The 22,133-nt window shown below is 46.2% G+C and overlaps 1 protein-coding gene across 3 annotated transcripts in view; it reads left to right on the top strand.

Annotated features, from left to right (window-relative positions):
* LOC138284836 (pancreatic secretory granule membrane major glycoprotein GP2-like) overlaps positions 1 to 22,133 on the top strand; it is a 76,687-nt gene that overhangs the window by 28,861 nt on the left and 25,693 nt on the right. For 2 of the 3 annotated variants that reach the window (XM_069224026.1, XM_069224025.1), the window contains exon 3: positions 16,657 to 16,749. In XM_069224026.1, coding sequence (XP_069080127.1) covers positions 16,657 to 16,749 — 93 coding nt within the window. Of the gene's footprint in view, positions 1 to 16,656; positions 16,773 to 22,133 lie in introns of all 3 variants that reach the window. The other variant, XM_069224027.1, reaches the window with a different exon arrangement.

The raw sequence follows: 22,133 nt of genomic DNA, 5'->3' as shown, positions 1-22,133 counted from the left end.
CATAATTCTAGAATTTGGTAAGGGTAATTTTAGGGTTTAGGTTAGGTATGGATTTTTGGGTGGCCAGGGAATATTTAGGGTTTAGGGTGGATATGTTTTTTTGGGTGGCAAGGGAATTTGTAGGGGTTAAGGTAGGTATGGGTTTTTGGGTGGCAAGGGAATTTTTAGAGTTTAGGGTAAGTATGGGTTTTTACGTGGCAAGGGTAATTTGAGGGTTTAGGGTGGATGTGGGTTTTTGAGGTTAAGGGCAATTTTAGGGTTCAGGGTGGATATGGTGTTTTGGTTGGTGAGGGTAATTTTAGGGTTTGGGGTGGGTATGGGTTTTGAGTAACAAGAGTAATTTTAGGATTATGGGTGGGTATGGGTTTTTGAGTGACAAGGGTAATTTTAAGGTTCAACCTTCTGAATGATGGAACATTCATGTAAGTGCGCTATCGCAATCCTTTGGTTGAATGTCAAGGGTATGGCTGTTCATAGCACAGTGAGTAGTCACCTTTGGCACAATGGTTAAGGTCTCAGGCCCTTGCACTGAAAGATGAGGGTTCATGCCGAAAGGTGATCTCACTTTTTAATTGATTAATACATTTATCAAAATATTTTATTCTAAGTATAAAAAACTCTCTATCACTCTCCCTCTCACTCTGTTTCTTTCTCTCTCAATTCCTCTTTTTCAATCTCTTTCTCCCACTCACACACCCACTCAGACCCTTACGCACCCACTCACATACCCATTCAAACACTCACGCACCTACTCGCAGACCCTAGTGCACCAACTAATGGCCGCACTCAGATCCTAACACACCCACTCACAGACCCACTCAGACAGTGACACACCCACTTACAGACCCAGTAAAACACTGATGTGTGCACTCTCACACAGACAGACACTCTCACAGCCACTCTCACACCCAGATTCACCCTCTCACACTTATTCCCACACCCAGAGAGACAGGCTGCGGCCAATCGCCACTGTGCTTGGCTGAAAGCCGTGTGTGGCTGTGGTTAGATTAACGTATAGTAATGAAAATGAATATGGGGCTTATTATGACTTCGGCAAACGGAAAAGCCCGTCCGCCGAAGTCCCCATGGGTAGGTTGCCACCAGTGTTGCAGCCTCCCCACTGGGCCCATTATGAGTCTCCCACTGGCCCAGCACACAACGGCTTAAAGCATTGTCTCTGGCTCATAATAGGCAATGCTTTAGTGCGTAGGGTCTAGCACTAGCACCCATCGCAATGTTCACTGTCTGCAAAACATTGCGACGGGGCTGGCCAGGGGGACGCCTGCACTGCCAAGGCCAAGTGCATGGGTAGTGTAGGGGCCCCCCAGGAGCACCCTGCACCCCGTCTCTGTCAGCATTTTCATTGCAGGTTGGAGAAGAGGGTCGTAATCCCCAGGGCAGCACTGCCAGTCTCTGGTGGTCCGACTGTTGCGCTACCAGCCGCAGTCATATTGTGGCCCTTGGACCACCGCATTGGCAGCGGTCCGAATGCCACAACAACATAATGAGGCCCTATATGTTAAATAAACAATGAAATTCACTGAAAAGAACAAAGGTTACAGGGAAGTTATAGTTAGGAAATAGAATATTTTTTAAAACAATGAAATTCACTTAAAACACCAAAGGCTACAGGAATTTTATAGCGAGGCTCACATTTTAAACATACAAAACCATAGAAATTCACCTGTTAGAGTTAACTCAAGTAGCTATAACTCATGCCCTAAAGTAACTAAAACTCCCTCGCTTGCTGTGCACTGCTAACTAACCAACAAATTATGGCACACATGACATCTTTGATAACATTTCTGCATTTCTGATAATATCTATAACATTTTTGAAGAAAAAACTGTGCATTGTGGGGCCACAAGTTATAGTTATCTTAAGGTACAAGTTATAGTTGTTTGAGTTAACTATCACTATAACAGGTGAATTTCTATGGTTTTGAATGTTTAAAATGTGAGCCTAACTATAACAAAACCATTGTTTTTTCAAGCATTTAAGTGTGCGTGTTATATATATATATATATATATATCTTTATATATATATATATATATATATATTTATATATATATATATTTATATATATACTTTTACCATGCAGCGACGCTGAAACAAGGTTCTACGTACAAAGCAGGTATTTATCTCTAATGGATGAATGTTGTGTTTATAACGAGTATAATCAGTTTCAATTACTACAACTCCTAATTATAATATGGGGTATTTGACTGGTGTATGGTCTGAGCTAAAACATGCGAGGTGTCGTTTTCTAGAAGTAATAAATAGAGTCGTGGGGACTCAAGGACAGATGTAGCTTGTCTCTTTCCATGGTATTTGAGGAGAACTGTGCAATCTATAGAAATATTGTTTTTTCTAAATATGAGAGGTCACAATTTTTCAAGCCTGACTGGTGCTAGTCAATGAATATATATGTATTGGGCCATGTCTATAATATGGTTAAGGGATGATATAGAATTATACTCAGAGTTTATTTAACTCTACTGGATGAATGTTGTGTTTATAATGAGTTTAATGAGGTTCATTTCCTACAACGTTTAATAGAGGTCATAATTTTTCAAGCATGACTGGTGCTATTTTATGAATACACATTGGGCCATGTGTATAAATATGGTTAAGGGATGATATAGAATTATAATCAGAGTTTATGGTAGTGAAGGGATGTGTTTCCAGATCTAGTACTGCACGAACATAGTGCAAGATGTATGCGCTTATGGGTAACTCTTTGCATTACCAAGTAAATATGTATGCAACAAATACAGTACATGGTGTTTTGCCCACTCGTAGGATCACTTGAACAACTCTTTGGACGTTATAGGTCCTTACATATGATACATAGAACTTTCGGTGTATACTGTATAGCTTCTGGCAATCTATCCAGTTTCATTTCTTCTCTTTTGTTTTTTTATTTTTCATTAATTTTTCTTACTTCGGTTTCTCTTCTCCTTTTCACTACAGGATTAGGAAGTATCAGGGTCCTCTCATGGTCAATGTAGATTTATTGATTGGATATATTTGATACTTAAGCATGGTGTTGAAACTGCCTTCGTTTGGAAGTTTGCTTATTATACTATCAAGACGAATGTATAGAGGACCTTGAACAATATAGACATGTATCATGGTCTAGTCATCTTTTTTCTTTTCCAGTGGACATTTATATAACGGATCTAAATCAGTACTTTTATGGGTTCAGTTTTTTTCAGTTACTTGACCCATGAGATATGTATGCCCATGTAGCCGTTTCATTCTACATATACATTTTTTGGTAGGTTTGGTTTATGACTGAAAGATTAGCACTTTTTTCCTCGTGTTTTTCTTTATTCCTTTCTCTTTGTTCTTTGAGTACTTGTCTTATCTGTGACTATGTGTTTGGGTTCTTCAAGACTTTTTTGGTGCACAGTAGATGGTGAACTTTGTGATTATAAAATGTGTTTGAATCATTTTATACACTAACTTTGGGGGTGATGGAATAGGCTGTTCTAAAAAGATGTGTGTTTACATGCTACTAATGTAATTCATATGTATATATATCTTATACTTCGAATCCTTGTAAAAGTCATATGGTGTGATGAAACGTGTTGGCTGTTCATAGATGACTTGACTGCTTTTTGTACAATTTGACAAGGATTGATTTATCAACTGTACTGATTGATTGAACGACTTGGCAAGAATATTTACACATTAATTGAGAAATAATTGACTGAGATCTCCATCTTGGTATACTTCGACTTATCAAACGAAATTGACATTGAGTGCTATGGACTCTCTTGGTTCGTCTATCTATCTATCTATACATATATATATAATATGTATATATATATATATATATATATATATATATATATATATATATACACCATTTATACCATAAATCAGACTTCTTAATGAAGTTAATATCCCTATGTATTTGTATTTTATTTTGTATTTGTATTTTATTTAAACACGTGTTCGGTCAAGAAAGACCATTACACGATAAAAAGCGTGAAAAAGAAAGGAAAGGAAAAAAAAGAAAAAGAAAAGGAAAGCAACAAAAAGCCAAGGAGTCGTAAATACAGTAATAAAATCGATTTGAGTTAAAATGTTTCAGCTAAATTACAATGTGCTACGACCTTGCTTGCAGGCTGATTTTTGGCATGTGTCTTGCTTGTTCAGTCTCTTGAAGAAGGTGCCCTAATTTGGCCAAGAATTTAGCCAGTCTGCAGCTGTGCTGTACGTCGTCCCCTTTAAAGCCTGCCAATATCGCCGGTCTGCATCTGCGCAGCCCCCCTTTGAAGCCAATTTGGTCGTAGGAGCCTGTTATGATCTGTTGTGATGCTTTTGCATAGGCATATCTGATGGATTAGCATTTCCGGAGCCAGCCCACATAATCAACAGGTGTCAGTCATGTTGACTCTTGTCCACCTGGGAAGGTGGGCATATGTTAGAAGACAGCCCATTCGATATTTCATAAAGGCTACTTTAATCAGTGGATTAACTGCTGCTCCCAGATATAGTTATGGAATTAGAGAGCCTAATGATGATAAAACCAGCCAAGCATGGCTTCGTTTCGATAAAACCTCTTTGTCCTGAATATGTGAGAGAGACTTGGCGCTTACTTTCGTTGCACGTTTGACAAGCTGATGCGAGCTGAGTTGGAGTAGTTGATCTTCAAGGCCGAGTATTGTCAAGTAAGACTCGAGGTAGAGGCGGAAGGCGGAGGTTGGGTCCAAAGTCATTTCCACCCAATTAAGGGAGCTTAGTGAGCCTTCTTTTGCTACCTTGAGTTTATGGCTTAGGTTGATCGATGCCCCTTTCCTTGCTAGAGACTGCCGTACCAAGAGAAGTTCTAGGTGACCTTGGGCCGGTGACACATAATTTGGTAAGCTGATCAGCCTCTTGAAGAGCTTAGTAATCATTTTGTCCAAATGGTTGTCACCACAGCCTCTTAGAACTTCACTAACATATGTGATTGTTGGTATTAATTTGGCTTGGATATCCTTTAATAGGGGCAGATAGGTTGAAGAACCAGTTGTTTTTTTAACATTGTTGAACGCGAATGCAAGCGAGGTGAATTTCCGACTGAGGGACTCCAGATGGGGTTTGAAGGAGCCATTGCTGTCAATAAGAACCCTTAGATATTTATAACTGCGCACTGTTTCAACTTTATTGTTACCCAAGTACCACTGATGTTGCAGCCGCCCAGTCGTCTTAAAGGGCATGATTTTTTATTTATTCAAGTTGATAAGGAGAGCATTTTTTCCAGATAATTCAGCTGTTGCATTAAGTAGCTTAGCTTCTGCAGGCCTATTCTAGTGTGGCTGAAAAGGATAAGATCATCGGCGTACATCAAGCTTGTCATGGCAGTGTGCCCCAGCCTTGGTGAATATGAGTTCACCTTGTCCAGTTCTGCCAGTAGGTCAGCCAAAAATAAACTGAAAAGAAGAGGTAAAAAGTACACATCCCTGACGCAGACCCTGAAGGGTGGGAATTTTCCTGGAAAGGTGCGTCCCACTACCCAGTTTGACCCTCACCCAAGTATCTGTGTGGAGAAGGACTATTGCTTTTAACAACTGGGAGGGAATGCCCTAACTTGCAAGTTTAAACCAGAGTTTTCCTCTTTCTACTCGATCAAATGCAGCTTTATAGTCTATAAATGAAAGAAAGAGGGACGTTTGGCACGTTGGCATTGGCCAAATAATAGTGCGACGGCCATGAGGTTGGCAGTCGTGCCCACCCCTTTTGAGAATCCAGCTTGGTTAAACGGGATCACGGTGTTCACGTTAGCCCAGGTTCCGAGCGCTTCTAAGAGAATGCCTGCAAAGATTTTTGATTCAACATCTAGGAGTGCTATTAATCGATAATTTGCTGGGTTGTTAGTCACACCCCCTTCATAGATGGGGGTGATAGTTGAGCCTCTACATGCTTGCGGGATGATATTGGTAGCAAGAATACAGTTGTAGAGTGTCGAAAGATGTTTTGCCCAGAAATCTTTGTACAGGGCGGCAGGGATATCATTGGGTCCCGGTGCTCCCTTATTCCGGCACTCAATAATTCTCATCCTCGCTGTTTCTGAGGGAACCGAAAAGCAGCTGCTTTGTTGTTTTGGAGAGCCGGTGGAGGTACAGGTTGATGCTTTTGTCTCGCTTACAGGCCACTGAAAGGCCAAAATGGTGTGAGAGATACTGATACCAGGTGGGCTCAGAGATATTAACCGTGGTGGAGGAGAGTGTTGCAGAGTTAGGCTGTTTAAAAGCCTCCAGAACTGCGCATGCCGATTTGTCTTTGATGCATGCAAGAGATTTGCTGCCAGCGCAGCTGTTTTGTCTCTTCGATGTGTTCATAGGTTGCCTCTGTAGGCCTGTTTAGAGGTAGATACCAGCACTCTCAAGGCTTAATTCCTAGGTTCTTCCTGAAGGTGGCAGAGAGCGAAATGTAAGTTCTGTTTAAGTGTCTTTGTATACCTTCTAGATGAGGGGCTTTGTAAGCTGTAGGGTTTTGTTCCTTGAAGCTGCTGATGGTAGGATGCCAAAAGCTCTACGACAAACTCATCCCAGGTTGTTTGTGACGCTTGCTCAGGGTCTGTGAGGTTCAATTTAAGGGACCATATTCGCTTGGCTGTCTCTGCCAGCGCAGGAGTGGTCTTGGAGGACCACTTAATCCGCCTCCCATTAGATATATGTATGGTTCGCTGCAGAGCATTCAAAGGTTTGTGATGTTTAATTGGGTGAGTAAAATGCAACTCTTGCAATAAGTGGTCACTCTCCCCTCTGCTTGTTACCTGAAATTTCTAAATTCGGCCAAAGAGGGTTAGGGATAAAATTGTATAGTCTATTAATGATTGTGCTTTTTGGTTAAAAAATGTAAATGAGGGGGGTTGATCCGTGCAGTAGCGGTCATTGGCAGATCGAAGTCTCATTGCTTCAAGATCTTTTATGAGTTGTTTCCCTAGCTTGTCCCCCTTGCATGTCCCAGGTAGAGCTTGGTCCGGTATCAGCCAAAGAAAGTTCTGCGCCACAGTGGCAGAAGATTCAGATCCCAGTAGGTTCATGTTGAAATCACTGCTTAGGATCAGTTGGTGGCATGGAACGTTATTGACTAGTTCTTCAATATTCTCTTTCAGCTGACATACAGCTTCTAGTTTGTATGTTTTTCTCGGTGGGATATAGATGTTCATTAGGGCTCGATGAAGGGTAGGGAGGCCTTGAGGCACTGTAAGAAAAACTATCAACAAATTTTGGAGACGTATGATGGCACCCCTTCATTGTTGAACTGAGATATGTGATGAGTCCCCCACTCAAGTGCCCAAAGCGAGCCCTCCTTGTTGCCGGGACATGGTAGCTCACAAATCCTGTAATTGCAGGTGAGGATTCTGTCCATGTCTCTTGCAGCATTATTATCTGGAATGACGTTAGGTAGTTGAGTAGGTACTTGTCCTCCAGTTTGTCCAGTAGCCGATTGATATTCCAGGAATATCTTGCAAAATTGGATTTGTCCTCTTCGTTGCTGATGTTTAGCCTGTCCCATCATGATTGCCTTGATTCTGTGCTCAGTATGCTGGGTAACCAGCTCCAGTTCTTTCTTTTTAAAAAAATATTTTTTATTGGTTTTATGTTTCAAACATGCAATACAAACTGTTCAATTATGGGCAACAGGAGCACTTAAAGCATTGTCCAATATTAAAACCATTTAACAACCACAAACCCCACCCCTAATACATGCATCGGAACACTATCAATCCTACAGTATCATTTCTTGCTGCAGTTGCCGGGGGTTTGTCTTGTGTTAGCTATCATTGGGATTGCAAGCACGTGACCAGAGTGGACCCTATTCAGCTGGGCCTATATCCCTAGCCGCCTGGTGGAGATCCCAATTAGGTTGCCAACTGCGGATGGCTACCCGGGTGGCACAACACCCTATACTTTATTATTGTACTTGCGTTGGGAAGCTGGTGAGTTGTGAATACAGGAGGGAGAGGGGGGAGAGGTGTTTGTGCTGTCATGCCGGGCCGCCCTGCGGGCTGTGCCTCTGTGGTGGATGATGTAGAGAGAGTTATATCGCGCTTATTATAGGTATGTATTCCCTGGCTCATGGGGGCATCTCGTCATTTTTGGCCTCAAGTTTGGTTACCAGAGTTTCCCAAGTGGTACACCCTATGTGTTGTCGCCCCTCCCGCGCAAGTTTTTTAAGTACCTGGTATTCAGTGCGGGCCCAGCGTAGTATTAGAGTGTACCAAGATTTACGATCAGGAGCATTGGGGGCTTTCCAGTGTATCGCTATCAATCTTTTATACATTAAACAGGCTAGGTCTACGAATTTGTGCAGGTATATTTGCTTTTTAGGTCTCTCCCTCAGTCCCAGTAGACAAGACCCGGGGTCTGCTGACAACGCAAGCCCCGTTAACTCAGAAATCTCCCGTACCACCTCCAACCAGGCTGTTTGTACGTTAGGGCAGTCCCATACCATGTGGTAGAAGAATGCTGACAGTGCTTTGCATCTGGGACACACTGGCTCAGAGTCGGGGAACATTCGCTTTATCCTGGCGGGGGATAAATATGTTTGATGCGTAAAGTTAAATTGAGTGTACCTGAATCTGGGGTTCCTTGACACGCCGCGGGCATGATACAAGGCTTTTGGCCAGTCCACCAGTGGGATCGGGGCGGGAAGTACAGTGTTCCATCTCTCCTGGGCTTTCTCCGCTTGTGGTTCGGGAGATTTGTTTAGGATTTTGTACAGGCTAGATATTATTTTTATTTGGTCATTGTATTGTAGGAGATGATGAATCACTGGTGAGACCGCCGGTTCCGAGATGCCTGCCCCCCATGTTTTCCTTTTGCGTGGCATATAGCGTGGTATGTCAGGAACTGGCCGGGGCTTATCTCAGTGAGGGCCTGTAGGGCCTCAAATTACATTAGCTTGCCATCTTCGAAGCAGTCGCCCACTGTCTGTACTCCTGCCTCCATCCATGTCCGCGTCGCCCGCGCTCCAGCTGCGATCCCCCCCAGTATGTAGTCCAATGGTAAAAATGGGGAGTAGGGGAGCTTGCTCGCTCCGTTTTGCACGAATTTAGCCCAGCACGCGTGCGCCACCGCAAGCAATGGGTTGACATGTTCCGCCTTAGGGTATTTAGATGTCAACCACTTTATCAGGGGGGTCCCCTTCAACCAGGACTCCAGGCACGAGGCTTCTGCCTGCGCTGGTCTGTGGATCCAATTCAGAACCCACTGTAGCTGTGCGGCTGCATAGTAGCGTTCGAAGTTGGGGGCTCCCAGACCGCCCACATCCACCGGCCATTGTAGTGTGGCTAGAGCCACACGTGCTCTGCCACCGCCCCAGATGAGCTGCAGCAGGGCTGTGTTTAAGTTGCTAAAGAAGCTTTTGGGAATAGATATCGGTAAGGCTGCGAAGTAGTATAGCAGCCTGGGTAGGATCAACATGTTTGCGAACGCCACCTTGCCAGGCGGCGAAAGCGGGAGCTTGTTCCAGAATTGCAATGAGCCTTTTATGGAGGTCAGCGCCCTCCCCAGGTTCCCATCTCTTGGGTCTTCTGTGTCGTGGTATATATTTATCCCAAGGTATTTTAACGTTTCCGGGCACCACTTAAGGCGCCCTATCTGAGGGGCACCCTGACTATTGGTTGACCGCTTTGCCAGAGGAAACACACAAGACTTTTCCCAGTTTACCACTAGACCTGACAGGTCTCCAAACTCAGCCAATAAGGATATTACTAAGGGAACAACTACGCGGCCGTTCCGGATGTATATTAAGGCATCGTCTGCGTATAATGAGATCGTGTGATGGAGCCCATTCCTGATTATTCCCCATTCGCGTTCCATGAGGCGTACTCTTGCCGCTAATGGTTCCATTGCTATGGCAAACAGTAGCGGGGACAGAGGGCAGCCCTGCCTTGTGCCCCTGGAGATCGAAAAGCTATTGGAGATTACCCCACCCGTCTTCACCCTTGCACTTGGGTTAGAATACAGAGTCCGGATCCAGCGAATATAGTTGGGGCCTATTCCCATGTGGGCCATTGTGGCCAAAAGGAAGTCCTACTCGAGCGTATCAAAGGCCTTTTCAATATCCAGTGAGAGCACCATTTCCTCTCGTGTGTCTCGGGGAGTATCCCCCATTATGCTCAGTAGTCTGCGAATATTTAGGAAGGTATTGCGCCTAGGAATAAAGCCATTTTGGTCTGCGTGTACCAATGAGTGCATGAGGGGGGCTAATCTGTTAGCTAGAATTTTGCCTAGTATTTTACAGTCTAAGTTTAGAAGTGATAGTGGTCTATAGGATTTGACATCTGTGGAATCGCTGCCCTGTTTGGGGAGTACCACTATCATGGATTCTCTTTGGGATGTGGGCAGGCATTCGTTAGTCCACGCTTCTACGAACACTCTTAGAAGGTGAGGTTTCAGGCAAGGTAAGTGGGCTTTATAGTATTCCGCCGGGAGGCCATCTGCACCAGGCGCTTTATTTCTAGGCAATTGTGCAAGGGCTAATTCTATTTCATCCATTGTCATGGGAGCTTCGATTTTTTCTCTATCAGTTTGTGACAATTTCGGCAGGAGGGAGTCAGCGAGAAAAGCCTCAAGCTGTGGTGCAGTGCACTATGAGTGGACTATGGGAACACTCTGTACGCCGGCATCACCATCAAGCTGCAGAGGAAACTGCATCGAATCCAGAACGCTGCCGCACGACTCATCCTGAACATACCCCGCCACCACCACATCTCCGGACACCTGAGGAAACTTCACTGGCTCCCAGTCAACAAGAGGATCACCTTCAGACTCCTCACCCACGCACACAAAGCCCTGCACAACCTCGGACCAAAACTCATCAACCACCGCGTCTCATTCTACACTCCTCCGCGCACCCTACGCTCGACCGGACAAGCCCTGGCAGCCGTACCCCGCATCCGCAAAGCCACCGCCGGAGGAAGATCCTTCTCTTTTCTGGCAGCGAAGACCTGGAACTCCCTTCCCAGCCACCTTCGCACCATACAGGACTACCTCCCCTTCAGAAGGCAGCTCAAGACCTGGCTCTACGAGCACTGACCCCCCCCCCTCCCCCCCAGCACCTTGAGACCCTTACGGGTGAGTAGCGCGCTTTATAAATGTATCTGATTGATTGATTGATTGATTGAGGTGCGTTTGGTGTATAAGTTTGAGTAGTATTTTCTAAACATCTCGTTTATCTCTGCTTGTGTGGTAGCCATGGCATGTGCGCCCACACGTATGGCCCCTATTGGAGATTGCTGTCTATCCTCACGGAGCAGCCAAGCTAACATTCTGCTTGATCTATCCACTTCTGTTAGCAACCTTGTCAGGTGATAGTTGTAATCGTGGCAACGGAGTTTGCTGTCATCATCATTATATTTTAAGCGCTTATCTTTTAGGACAGTGTGAGGGATTTCCCCTAGTGCTACCGCTATTTCTGCTGCTCTGAGCTCCTTCTCCAGTTTGCTAATCTCCGCCTGAAAGGAGCGTCTCACTCCCCACGTAGAGGATATGCATACTCCGCGTGCTACCACTTTGTGGGCGTCCCACTCTATCGCTCGTGTTGTTGCGGACATGGCATTTATATCCCAGTACTGGCTTATAGAATGTTTCAGTGTTTCAGCGAATGCCTGGTCCTGTAGTGCTTCCGCCTGGAACCGCCAGGTGGGGACCGCCTGGCGTGACCTACCCCAATTCAGTGTTACTCTCAGTGGTGCGTGCTCCGACAGTGTCTTCACTAAATATTCCGACTCGCTGACCAGTGCCACTATATCTCGGGTGCCCCATATTATATCTATTCTGGTATGTGTGTTGTGTGGTGCTGAGTAGAATGAGTATTCTCTTTGTTTTGGGTGACCTAGTCGCCATATGTCATGTAGTCTCAGGACGCTTGCCCATTCCTGCAGGGGACCTGTGGGTTTCCTGTTTGCTAGCGAGCTCGCTTGGGCACTAGATCTATCCAATGTTGCAGATGGTGTGCTGTTGAAGTCACCACCCCAGAGGGCCAAGGTCATGGGGTGGGACAGTAATGTTGGAGTGAGGGTGGTGAGGAATCCCGTAGTCCCGCTGTTTGGAGCATATATACCAACCATTGCTATTTGTCTACCGTCTAGTCTGCCCTCCACTACCACGTATCTTCATCCTTGGTCTATTTTATGTGTCAATAAGTGGAATGGGACTTCCGCCACTATCCAGACCAGCACCCCCCTCGCAAAGGCCGAGTACGTTGTGCCTATCAGCAGGCCTCCCCATTTTGTGCGCAGGTCGCGTAAGTCCCCTTCTAGCATGTGTGTCTCTTGTAGGATGGCAATGTGCACTCCTAGTCGTTTGAGCCGTGCGTGTACTCTGGTCCACTTGCTCAGCGCCCCCAGGCCCCTAACATTCCATGTCACTATAATATACTGGTTTTTGTTATTTTTACCAGAAGGCGTCATATGGAGTTTTGGGGGTAAATCTCTGTGATTAGGTACTGAGCTTTGGTATTGGCCCACCTGGTCACAACCCTTCTGTAGCTGCCATTTGTTGAATATATCGAGTGCAGCTGCTTATTTTGTGTTTTGAGTGATTCCGATACATGCATTTCTGCTAAACTACTAACCCCAACCCCCTTTAATATATCCCCATTACTACTTACAACTGGTGTAAAACTACTGAACTCGAAAACACGTGAACTAACCCGTATCCGGTTGGATTTGCATATTGGGGTTTTCATTTCTTCCAGATGTGGCTCTTATAAGGGGCTCACATCTTTCCGCAGACATAGTCTGCTAATACCGTTGGGCGCCCCTCGGACATTAGACTCCTTCCCGCACCGCCCCGCCACCTGCAATCCGCGCCGTACACCCCCTATGAATTAGCTTTTCATTTATATCAAAGATACACATTGCTGGAGGCGCATTCGCCCCGGTCCTTGATGGCGCTACAGAGTCTCCGGAGGCTTTCGGATTTCGAGCATCATTGAAGCCAGCGGGCGGATGAAGTAGATATATGCGACTTAAAGTTTGTCTGCGGACCTGGGGGTGACCTTTGGCCCACCTAGCGCTCCAGTTATTGTAGATGTGGAACTGGCCGTGTTGGAGTCCGAGCCCAGCTCTGGGGGTTTCCTAGCAGTTGCAAAGTTGCTTTGCATGTGTAAGGGCGTCTCTTTGAGCACTCGTACTCTGTCTTCCGCTGCCTGCCAGTCATTGGGCTGGCCCCTAGTGCGTCTCTTGGATCGCTTCCTTGAAGCAGAAGTTTGCCATTCCTCATCTCCCTCCGTAGCTTCCCGTGGGCGAGCTAGGCCCTTGGCATGTAGCCATGTCCAAGCATCCTCAGGATTAGTGAATATGCGGGTACGGTCCTCCGCTACTACCCTTAGTTTCGCGGGGAAGAGCAGGGCATATTTTATGTTATGCTCTCGCAGGCGCTGTTTAATTTTAATGTACGAGTTGCGTTGATTCTGCACCTCCTGTGTAAAGTCTGGGTATGCATTAATAGTCTAGTCCTCATACTTAAATGGGCCTTTGTTGCGAAATTGTTGTAATATTGCATCCCGGTCTCTATGGTTCAGGAATCTGGCGATCAATGGTCTAGGTGGCTGGCCAGGGGCCGGGGGTCTGCCCGGTATTCTATATGCCCTTTCCACAGAGAAAAACGTGGATGGAGCCCCATTTAACACCTCCTTGATTAGCCATTGCTCCAGAGGGATTTCCGATTCTGTTTGCTGCATACTTTCTGGAAAACCCAGGAATCGTACGTTATTGCGGCGCGCCCTGCTCTCCATTTCTTCCGATCTCCTCCAGAGCATCTTCAGCTCCCCGTCCATGCGCTGGATCTGTTTTTGGTTACCTTGAGCCATTGGGGTTAAGTCGGATATTTCATCCTCAGCCGTTTTCACTCTTTCGGCTAGGTTTCGGTGATCCGCGCGCAGGAGATTCAAGTCTTGTGCAACTGCGGCGATTCTGTTTTCTAGAGATAATTTAGTGTCCAAAATCGCCTTTAATACTTTCTCGAACTGAGCAGAGTGCGACGTGAGAGTGTTTTCCAGTGACTGTAGGGACGGGTTGGATTGCTGGTCAATGGGTGTTGATCCATAAGTGCTACGGTCCAGGTTCTTGGCTGACTTGGCTCTGCCGGCCATTTTGGCTGTCCCGGGGTTACCTTGCTTGCAGTTATTTCGCACTATTTGGCGCTTTCTATTCGGCAAATTGGCCTTTTGCATTATGTCCTCTGTATGGTGTGCGCGTTTGGCACTGGGGGCGTGAAATTGGCTAGTAGTGCCAAGGAAGAACTTATTCCTATCGTTGAGTGACCGGAGCCTGTGGCAGTGTGTTCACTGGTGGATGCAGCTCTCTCACTCGCTCTCTTGTTCGCCTTCTACACTGCACTCTTGCTGCACTTTCAGTGCACTAACACAGGGTGATGACAGTGGCAGCTTGGTCCCCAGCTTGTTTCCCGGCAGCCTCTTCTCTCTAAGTATGTGCCCTATAGAGGGGCTCAGGATGATGAAGCAGGATACTATCAGCAGGCCGTCAGCGGGGAGAGGGTGATTAAAGAGGAAAGGCTGGGAGCGGGTCTCACCAGGGTTTTGCAAGCCACCCAGCTTAGCTGGGCTATTTCTGCGAGAAACCCCGTGGTGCGCACTCAGTGGTGGCTAGCTACAGCCACCGCGCTCGTAGACCTCCTTGCGATGCAGTAGCTGTCCTAGGGATTTTCCGGGGAGAGAGCCAGGCAAGCAGGGGGAAGCGTGATAGAGCGAGGGGCTAGGACCTGCAGGTGTTAAGGGGGGTTAGGTGAAGCCTGCGAAGATCCGAAGAAGCGGGAGGAGTGAGAGGGGAGGGATAGGGTGGACCGGGGGGCAGCCGAAGCCAACAGGTGACAACCAAGGAGCGGTGGCAGCAACAGCGAGAGGACAACCAGATGGGAGAGGGCGGGGAATGAGTGGGAGTGGGGAGGGCGAAGAACCAAGACCCAAGACCAAGACCGAGAAGAGTGGAGTTGGTGCAGAGATAGGGCAAGGAGGCAGGGAAGGAAAGCAGCACAAGGGCCCGCGCTCACACTCACACTCACTATGCCGTAGCTCCTCCACAACTCCTCTGTCCTGGCCTCCCTGTCTTCGACCCTCAGCCCAATCCAAGCCCAAACCCAAGCCCAAAATCCAACCAAGCTTCACCTGACCGCGCCCAGTGGCCTTACAGCCGAAGCCCGCAATTTCTCCTTGGTGCCGATCCCGCATCACCCATGTGCCCCTCGACTCCAGCCCAGCCCAGCACTTACCAGGGATCTTTGAGGCTGCTTCTGCCACCAACTGCCAGCCGCCCGAGCTCCCAACTCTGAACGCGAGACACGTGAATCCGGTTTGAGCCGGTTACTCGCGTCTGCCGTCTGCTGCCGTCTACTCACGTCTCATAGTCATGGTGCTTTCTGTCACAGACTGGGACCTTAAAGAACTGAAACTGCAGATCACTCTTGTCCACTTCACCAGCCAGGATTCAGTTCTGTGGTCCTCTGGTTATACACAAAGACACCTGAAAAGCTTGCTGAAGGGTCTGCAGCACAGAACATAAGAAAGAGCCCTATGTTTATGCAGCTGACCTGTTAATTTTTTATCAGACCCTTCGGCTCTTAATATCACGTTGAGTATCTTAATTGAATTTGAAGAATTATTCGATTAGAAAATAGCTGAATTACAGCAATGATATTAGGTACTTAAATTACAACACACCCCCTTATCGTGAGTTGTCCAAATCAGATTCCATATTTGGGATACGTATCTCAAATTCAAGTAATCTGTTAGATACCTCGAGACTGCATGTGATAATGATATGAAAGGGCAGGTCTCCAGGGTAATGTATGTTATCAATATTTAGTTTTTTTTATCAGCAGTACCCAAATATATTAATATTCCTCTTTAACTTAGAATAATATATCGATTTCAGAATATTCTGATCCACACCAAATAATTTTTTCAAAACAAATGGAACTTTCATACATGCTTTCTGATGGGACATGACGATTTGTATTAGGGATTGATTAAAATAAGATTGACTGAGATAGACTTCAGAATATTCTACTGTGCTACTGGCTTGCACCATATTATTATCTGTTGTGATTGTATTAATGACTTGATTTACATTGTATACCAGTTTCCCCTTCAACATGTATTTTTTTCTCTGCAATGCTCAGAAAAGGGCATTGCGCCATGTATTCTTCCTCAAATGCATACTATGATATGATATGTTGTATCTTTATGTGTTTGTTTTGTGGCTTACTTGTTTTTTCAGTCATTCTCCATTGCTTGACGATGATGCAGTATTTTGTGCTTTATTCTATATGTAATTTCAATTGTTTACTTTGTTCGTCATAATTCACTATTTCTGTAATTCACATTGCTTTCTTTAATGTTTGGTATATGGTTGCATAACCTAAATATACATCCTTGGTAGCTACAATTTAAGGTGATGAATTGCAGTTCCGTATTATTGCTGACATTAAATATTATAATGTTGTTAATGGGACTTCAACTTTATAGCTCCTAACCGATCACCACAACACGTATGTGTCTGGAAAAGAACAGAAAATGTTTTAGAAGCATTATTTCCACTGAAGCATATTAGGATATCTTGTGTTACATTAACTGGAAAACACATATCTGTAATAAGAAATGATCTTGCTCATGTGTCCTCACAGGCTACTGTCAATGCACAGGCTGTGCATCGGATGAGATCTGCAATACTGACACATCCACCTGTGACTGTGACCTGAATCTATACACACGCTCCGGTAATGTATGCAGAGGGATTTAGGTAACAAACCCTTTGAGATAAGAGCCATGTATCTAAGTCAGTGTGTTTGAACATTGGGTGCATTCACAGAAACTTACAACACAATAACCACAGAGGCGTGTGTTGACTGAACACAGAAAATTTACAAGCTATGACTCAAAGCCCAGAGGAGTAAGGCAAACTTACAGAGCGAGTAAGGACCCATAATAAAGACATTAGCATTGCAATGGTTTGGAAAGGATTTGGTAGTGCTCTGAATAAACTAGTGCAGAATTTATGAAGGCTAGTGGGAGTGCCATAAGCACTGTTCTGTTACAGAAGGGGGTTTCTTGTGTGGTATAAATTATGCTGCAGTATATATGGGGTGAGGTAGATCGGAAGGAATGTGTGAAGTACAGTTATGGAATGGTGAAGATCCTTAGGGTAACATCAGTGATGCACATCTAAGGAAAGATGAAGGTCCATAGTGTGACGTTAATGATGCTGAAAGATAAAGATCTATTGGATGTTTTCATTTATTATCAGGTGCATAAAGGGTGACGATGCCATAGAACACATAATTGAAACTAAGGTACAGCAGTTATAATAATAAGGTAATGTAAAGCATCTGGGGCCCGATGATTTCTTGATCTCCCATACCTTATGAATTAGATCTTCATTACTGACAAAAGATGAAATCAACTATGGAACAATTAACACCATCTCAACTTTATGACTTTAAGGGCTACATGTATCAATGTTTTATTTTGCAAGTCGCAATTTGCGAGTCTCAAAACCGTTGTAGGATAGTGTCCTTGATTATTCATGAGGTAGGTCGCAATTTGCAACCCCCTTGGGAATGACGGCCCTCACAGGGATGGTGGCCTGCTGGAGACAGCAGACCACCATGTCTGTGACTGCTTTCAAATAAAGAAGGTTTTTTTTTGTAATGCAGCCCGTTTTCCTCAAAGGAAAACGAGATGCATTACAAAAACAAAACAAGAAACGTTTTTGTTTCATTTTTTAAGAGCAGGCAGTGGTCCATAGGACCACTGCCTGCTCTGAAAAAATGTTTTCAGTGACAGTCACAAAGGGGAAGGGGTCTGTAAAGAAATGGCTCCCTGTTACAGTTACCCCCCACTTTTTGCCTGATACTGATGCTGACTTGACTGAGAAGTGTGCTGGGACCCTGCTAACCAGGCCCCAGAACCAGTGTTCTTTCACCTAAAATGTACCATTGTCTCCACAATTGGCACAACCCTGGCACCCAGGTAAGTCCCTTGTAACTTGTACCCCTAGTACCAAGGGCCCTGATGCCAGGGAAGGTCTCTAAGGGCTGCAGCATGACTTATGCCACCCTAGGGACCCCTCACTCAGCACAGACACACTGCTTGCCAGCTTGTGTGTGCTGGTGGGGAGAAAATGACTAAGTCGACATGGCACTCCCCTCAGGGTGCCATGCCAACCTCACACTGCCTGTGGCATAGGTAAGTCACCCATCTAGCAGGCCTTGCAGCCCTAAGGCAGGGTGCACTATACCACAGGTGAGGGCATATGTGCATGAGCCCTATTCCCCTACAGTGTCTAAGCAAAACCTTAGACATTGTAAGTGCAGGGTAGCCATAAGAGTATATGGTCTGGGAGTCTGTCAAAAACGAACTCCACAGCTCCATAATGGCCACACTGAATACTGGGAAGTTTAGTATCAAACTTCTCAGAATAATAAACCCACACTGATGCCAGTGTTGGATTTAATAAAAAATGCACACAAAGGGCATCTTAGAGATGCCCCCTGCATTTTACCCAATTGTTCAGTGCAGGACTGACTGGTCTCTGCCAGCCTGCTGCTGAGAGATGAGTTTCTGACCCCATGCGGTGAGAGCCTTTGTGCTCTCTGAGGACAGAAACAAAGCCTGCTCTGGGTGGAGGTGCTTAACACCTCCCCCCTGCAGGAACTGTAACACCTAGCAGTGAGCTTCAAAGGCTCAAGCTTCGTGTTACAATGCCCCAGGGCACTCCAGCTAGTGGAGATGCCCGCCCCCTGGACCCAGCCCCCACTTTTGGCGGAAAGTCCAGGAGAGATAATGAGAAAAACAAGGAGGAGTCACTGGCCAGTCAGGACAGCCCCTAAGGTGTCCTGAGCTGAGGTGACTCTGACTTTTAGAAATCCTCCATCTTGTAGAAGGAGGATTCCCCCAATAGGGATGTGCCCCCCTCCCCTCAGGGAGGAGGCACAAAGAGGGTGTACCCACCCTCAAGGACAGTAGCCATTGGCTACTGCCCTCCCAGACCTAAACACACCCCTAAATTCAGTATTTAGGGGCTCCCCAGAACCTAGGAACTCAGATTCCTGCAACCTAAGAAGAAGAGGACTGCTGAGCTGAAAAACCCTGCAGAGAAGACGGAGACACCAACTGCCTTGGCCCCAGCTCTACCGGCCTGTCTCCCCCCCTTCGGAAGAAAACTGCTCCAGCGACGCTTTCCCCAGGACCAGCGACCTCTGAATCCTCAGAGGACTGCCCTGCTCTAAAAGGACCAAGAAACTCCTGAGAACAGCGGCCCTGTTCACCCAAGACTGCAACTTTGTTTCCAAAGGAGCAACTTAAAGGCAACAGCGTTTCCCGTCAGAAGCGTGAGACTTGCAACCCTGCACCCGGCGACCCCGACTCGACTGGTGGAGAAACAACGCTACAGGGAGGACTCCCTGGCGACTCCAAGACTGTGAGTAACCAAAGTTGTCCCCCCTGAGCCCCCACAGCGACGCCTGCAGAGGGAATCCAGAGGCTCCCCCTGACCGCGCCTGCCTGATTCTCAGATCCCGACACCTGGAAAAGACCCTGCACCCGCAGCCCCCAGGACCTGAAGGATCGGAACTCCAGTGCAGGAGTGACCCCCAGGAGGCCCTCTCCCTTGCCCAGGAGGTGGCTACCCCGAGGAGCCCCCCCCTTGCCTGCCTGCACCGCTGAAGAGACCCCTTGGTCTCCCATTGATTCCTATTACAAACCCAACGCTTGTTCGTACACTGTACCCGGCCGCCCCCGCGCTGCTGAGGGTGTACTTTCTGTGTGGACTTGTGTCCCCCCCGGTGCCCTACAAAACCCCCCTGGTCTGCCCTCCGAAGACACGGGTACTTACCTGCTGGCAGACTGGAACCGGGGCACCCCCTTCTCCATTGAAGCCTATGCGTTTTGGGCACCACTTTGAACTCTGCACCTGACCGGCCCTGAGCTGCTGGTGTGGTAACTTTGGGGTTGCTCTGAACCTCCAACGGTGGGCTACCTTGGACCCAAATCTGAACCCCGTAGGTGGTTTACTTACCTGCAAGAACTAACAATTACTTACCTCCCCTAGGAACTGTGAAAATTGCACTGTCTAGTTTTAAAATAGCTATATGTGTTTTATTTGAAAAGGATATATGCTATTGTGATTATTCAAAGTTCCTAAAGTACTTACCTGCAATACCTTTCATGCAAAGTATTACATGTAGAATTTGAACCTGTGGTTCTTAAAATAAACTAAGAAAATATATTTTTCTATACAAAAACCTATTGGCCTGGAATTGTCTCTGAGTGTGTGTTCCTCATTTATTGCCTGTGTGTATGTACAACAAATGCTTAACACTACTCCTTTGATATGTCTACTGCTCGACCACACTACCACAAAATAGAGCATTAGTATTATCTCTTTTTGCCACTATCTTACCTCTAAGGGGAACCCTTGGACTCTGTGCATACTATTCCTTACTTTGAAATAGTGCATACAGAGCCAACTTCCTACAGGGTCCCATAGGGACCCCTTCCCATTTGCAAATGTGTTAGCACCAGTGTGACACTGGTGCTAACTGCGATTGTTTTTCGAACGCATTCGCGGTCACAAAACAATCATACTTGGGACTGCGAGTCGCAATTAGGAAGAGAACACCCCTTCCTAATTGCAAGTCGCAATACCTTTTTCCGATTCAAAAAAAGTTTATGGAATCTCAAAACTGGGTTTGTACATCGGGAACTTCATTTTGCACGTTGCAAACAGCCAAATTCGCTGTTTGCGACGTGCAAAATCGTTCGTACATGTGACCCTAGGTTCTTTATCTGTTGTTATTTGTCAGAAATGGGGTTTCTTGTTGGCAGGTGAGGCGTTGGGTCCTTACGGTTGCAGGGGAGGTGATGTGCCATTTTCAGTGAGGCGTTGTTTCCTTACGACACGGCAGGGGGCCATGAATCCAGCAGGTCAAGACACGAGGCATCAACTTCGCGGTGTCGTGATCACACCACGGGGCCAAAGGTGCTGCGGCGGAGGCAGAACTGGGGTAAGGGATGTCGATGACACAGCTCTCTGGACTCACTCTGCGGCGAGACTTTGGAGGCACTGTGGTGGCATCACAGTCATTGCACTCAGCGGGGACCACCAATCTTGTACAGGCAGCTGAGCAGCGGTTCCAAAGTCGCTCTGGAGGCGATGTGCTTGGTTTCTTCTGGGTTGCACAAGAACTCACTCCCATGGGCCCAGGGACGGGATTTGGCATCACTTGGCAAGTCAGGACTCTCAGCAAGAGAGCCCAGGTGCTGGCAGATGAAGTCTTTGTTGTCACTGAGACTTCTTAATAGGAGCCAAGCTCAGTCAAAGCCCTTGGAGAACCTTTGGAAGAAGGATGTAGAAAGCAAAGTCCACTCCTTTCACTCCCAGGACAGAAGCAGCAAGCAGCAGTCCAGAACAGCAAAGCAACAGACAGGTTGGCAGTTTTTCCTACAGCATCTAGCTCTTCTTTCTGGTAGAATGTCCTCAGTCCAGATGGATTCTAACTATGTGGTGTCGGAGGCTCAGTACTTCTACCCATTTCTGTCTTTGAAGTAGGCAAACTTCAAAGAGACATTTCTGTAGTGCACATGATCCTGCCTTTCCCTGCCCTGGCCATAGACACACTCTGGTGGTTGGAGACTACTTTGTGTGAGGACAGATACAGCCCTATTCAGAAGCAAGTGTCAGCTCCTCCCACTACTCTAGCTCAAGATCAGCCTGTTGATGGGCCATCAGGATACGCAGGGCACATCTTAGCTATCCAGAGTGAATACATAAACAGCCCAACTGTTATCTTGACCTAGAAGTGTATTCCGCCGACAGGAAAAGGCACAAAATGGTTAGACAAGGAAATTCCCACTTTCTAAAAGTGGCATTTTAAAACTCACAATTAAAAAAAACATCTTCACCAAAGGATGTATTTTTTAATTGTGAGTTCAGAGACCCCAAACCCTTTATCTCTAACTTCTCCCAATAGGAAACTACAATTAAAACATATTTCAAGGCAATCCCCATGTTATCCTATGGGAGAGATAGGCCTTGAAATAGTGAAAAACAAATTTAGCAGTATTTTACTATCAGGGCATGTAAAACACACTAGTGCACGCC

The sequence above is a fragment of the Pleurodeles waltl genome, chromosome 3_1 (assembly GCF_031143425.1).
Source record: "Pleurodeles waltl isolate 20211129_DDA chromosome 3_1, aPleWal1.hap1.20221129, whole genome shotgun sequence".
Classification (NCBI taxonomy): domain Eukaryota; kingdom Metazoa; phylum Chordata; class Amphibia; order Caudata; family Salamandridae; genus Pleurodeles; species Pleurodeles waltl.
This window is presented reverse-complemented; position numbering and strand designations above follow the sequence as displayed.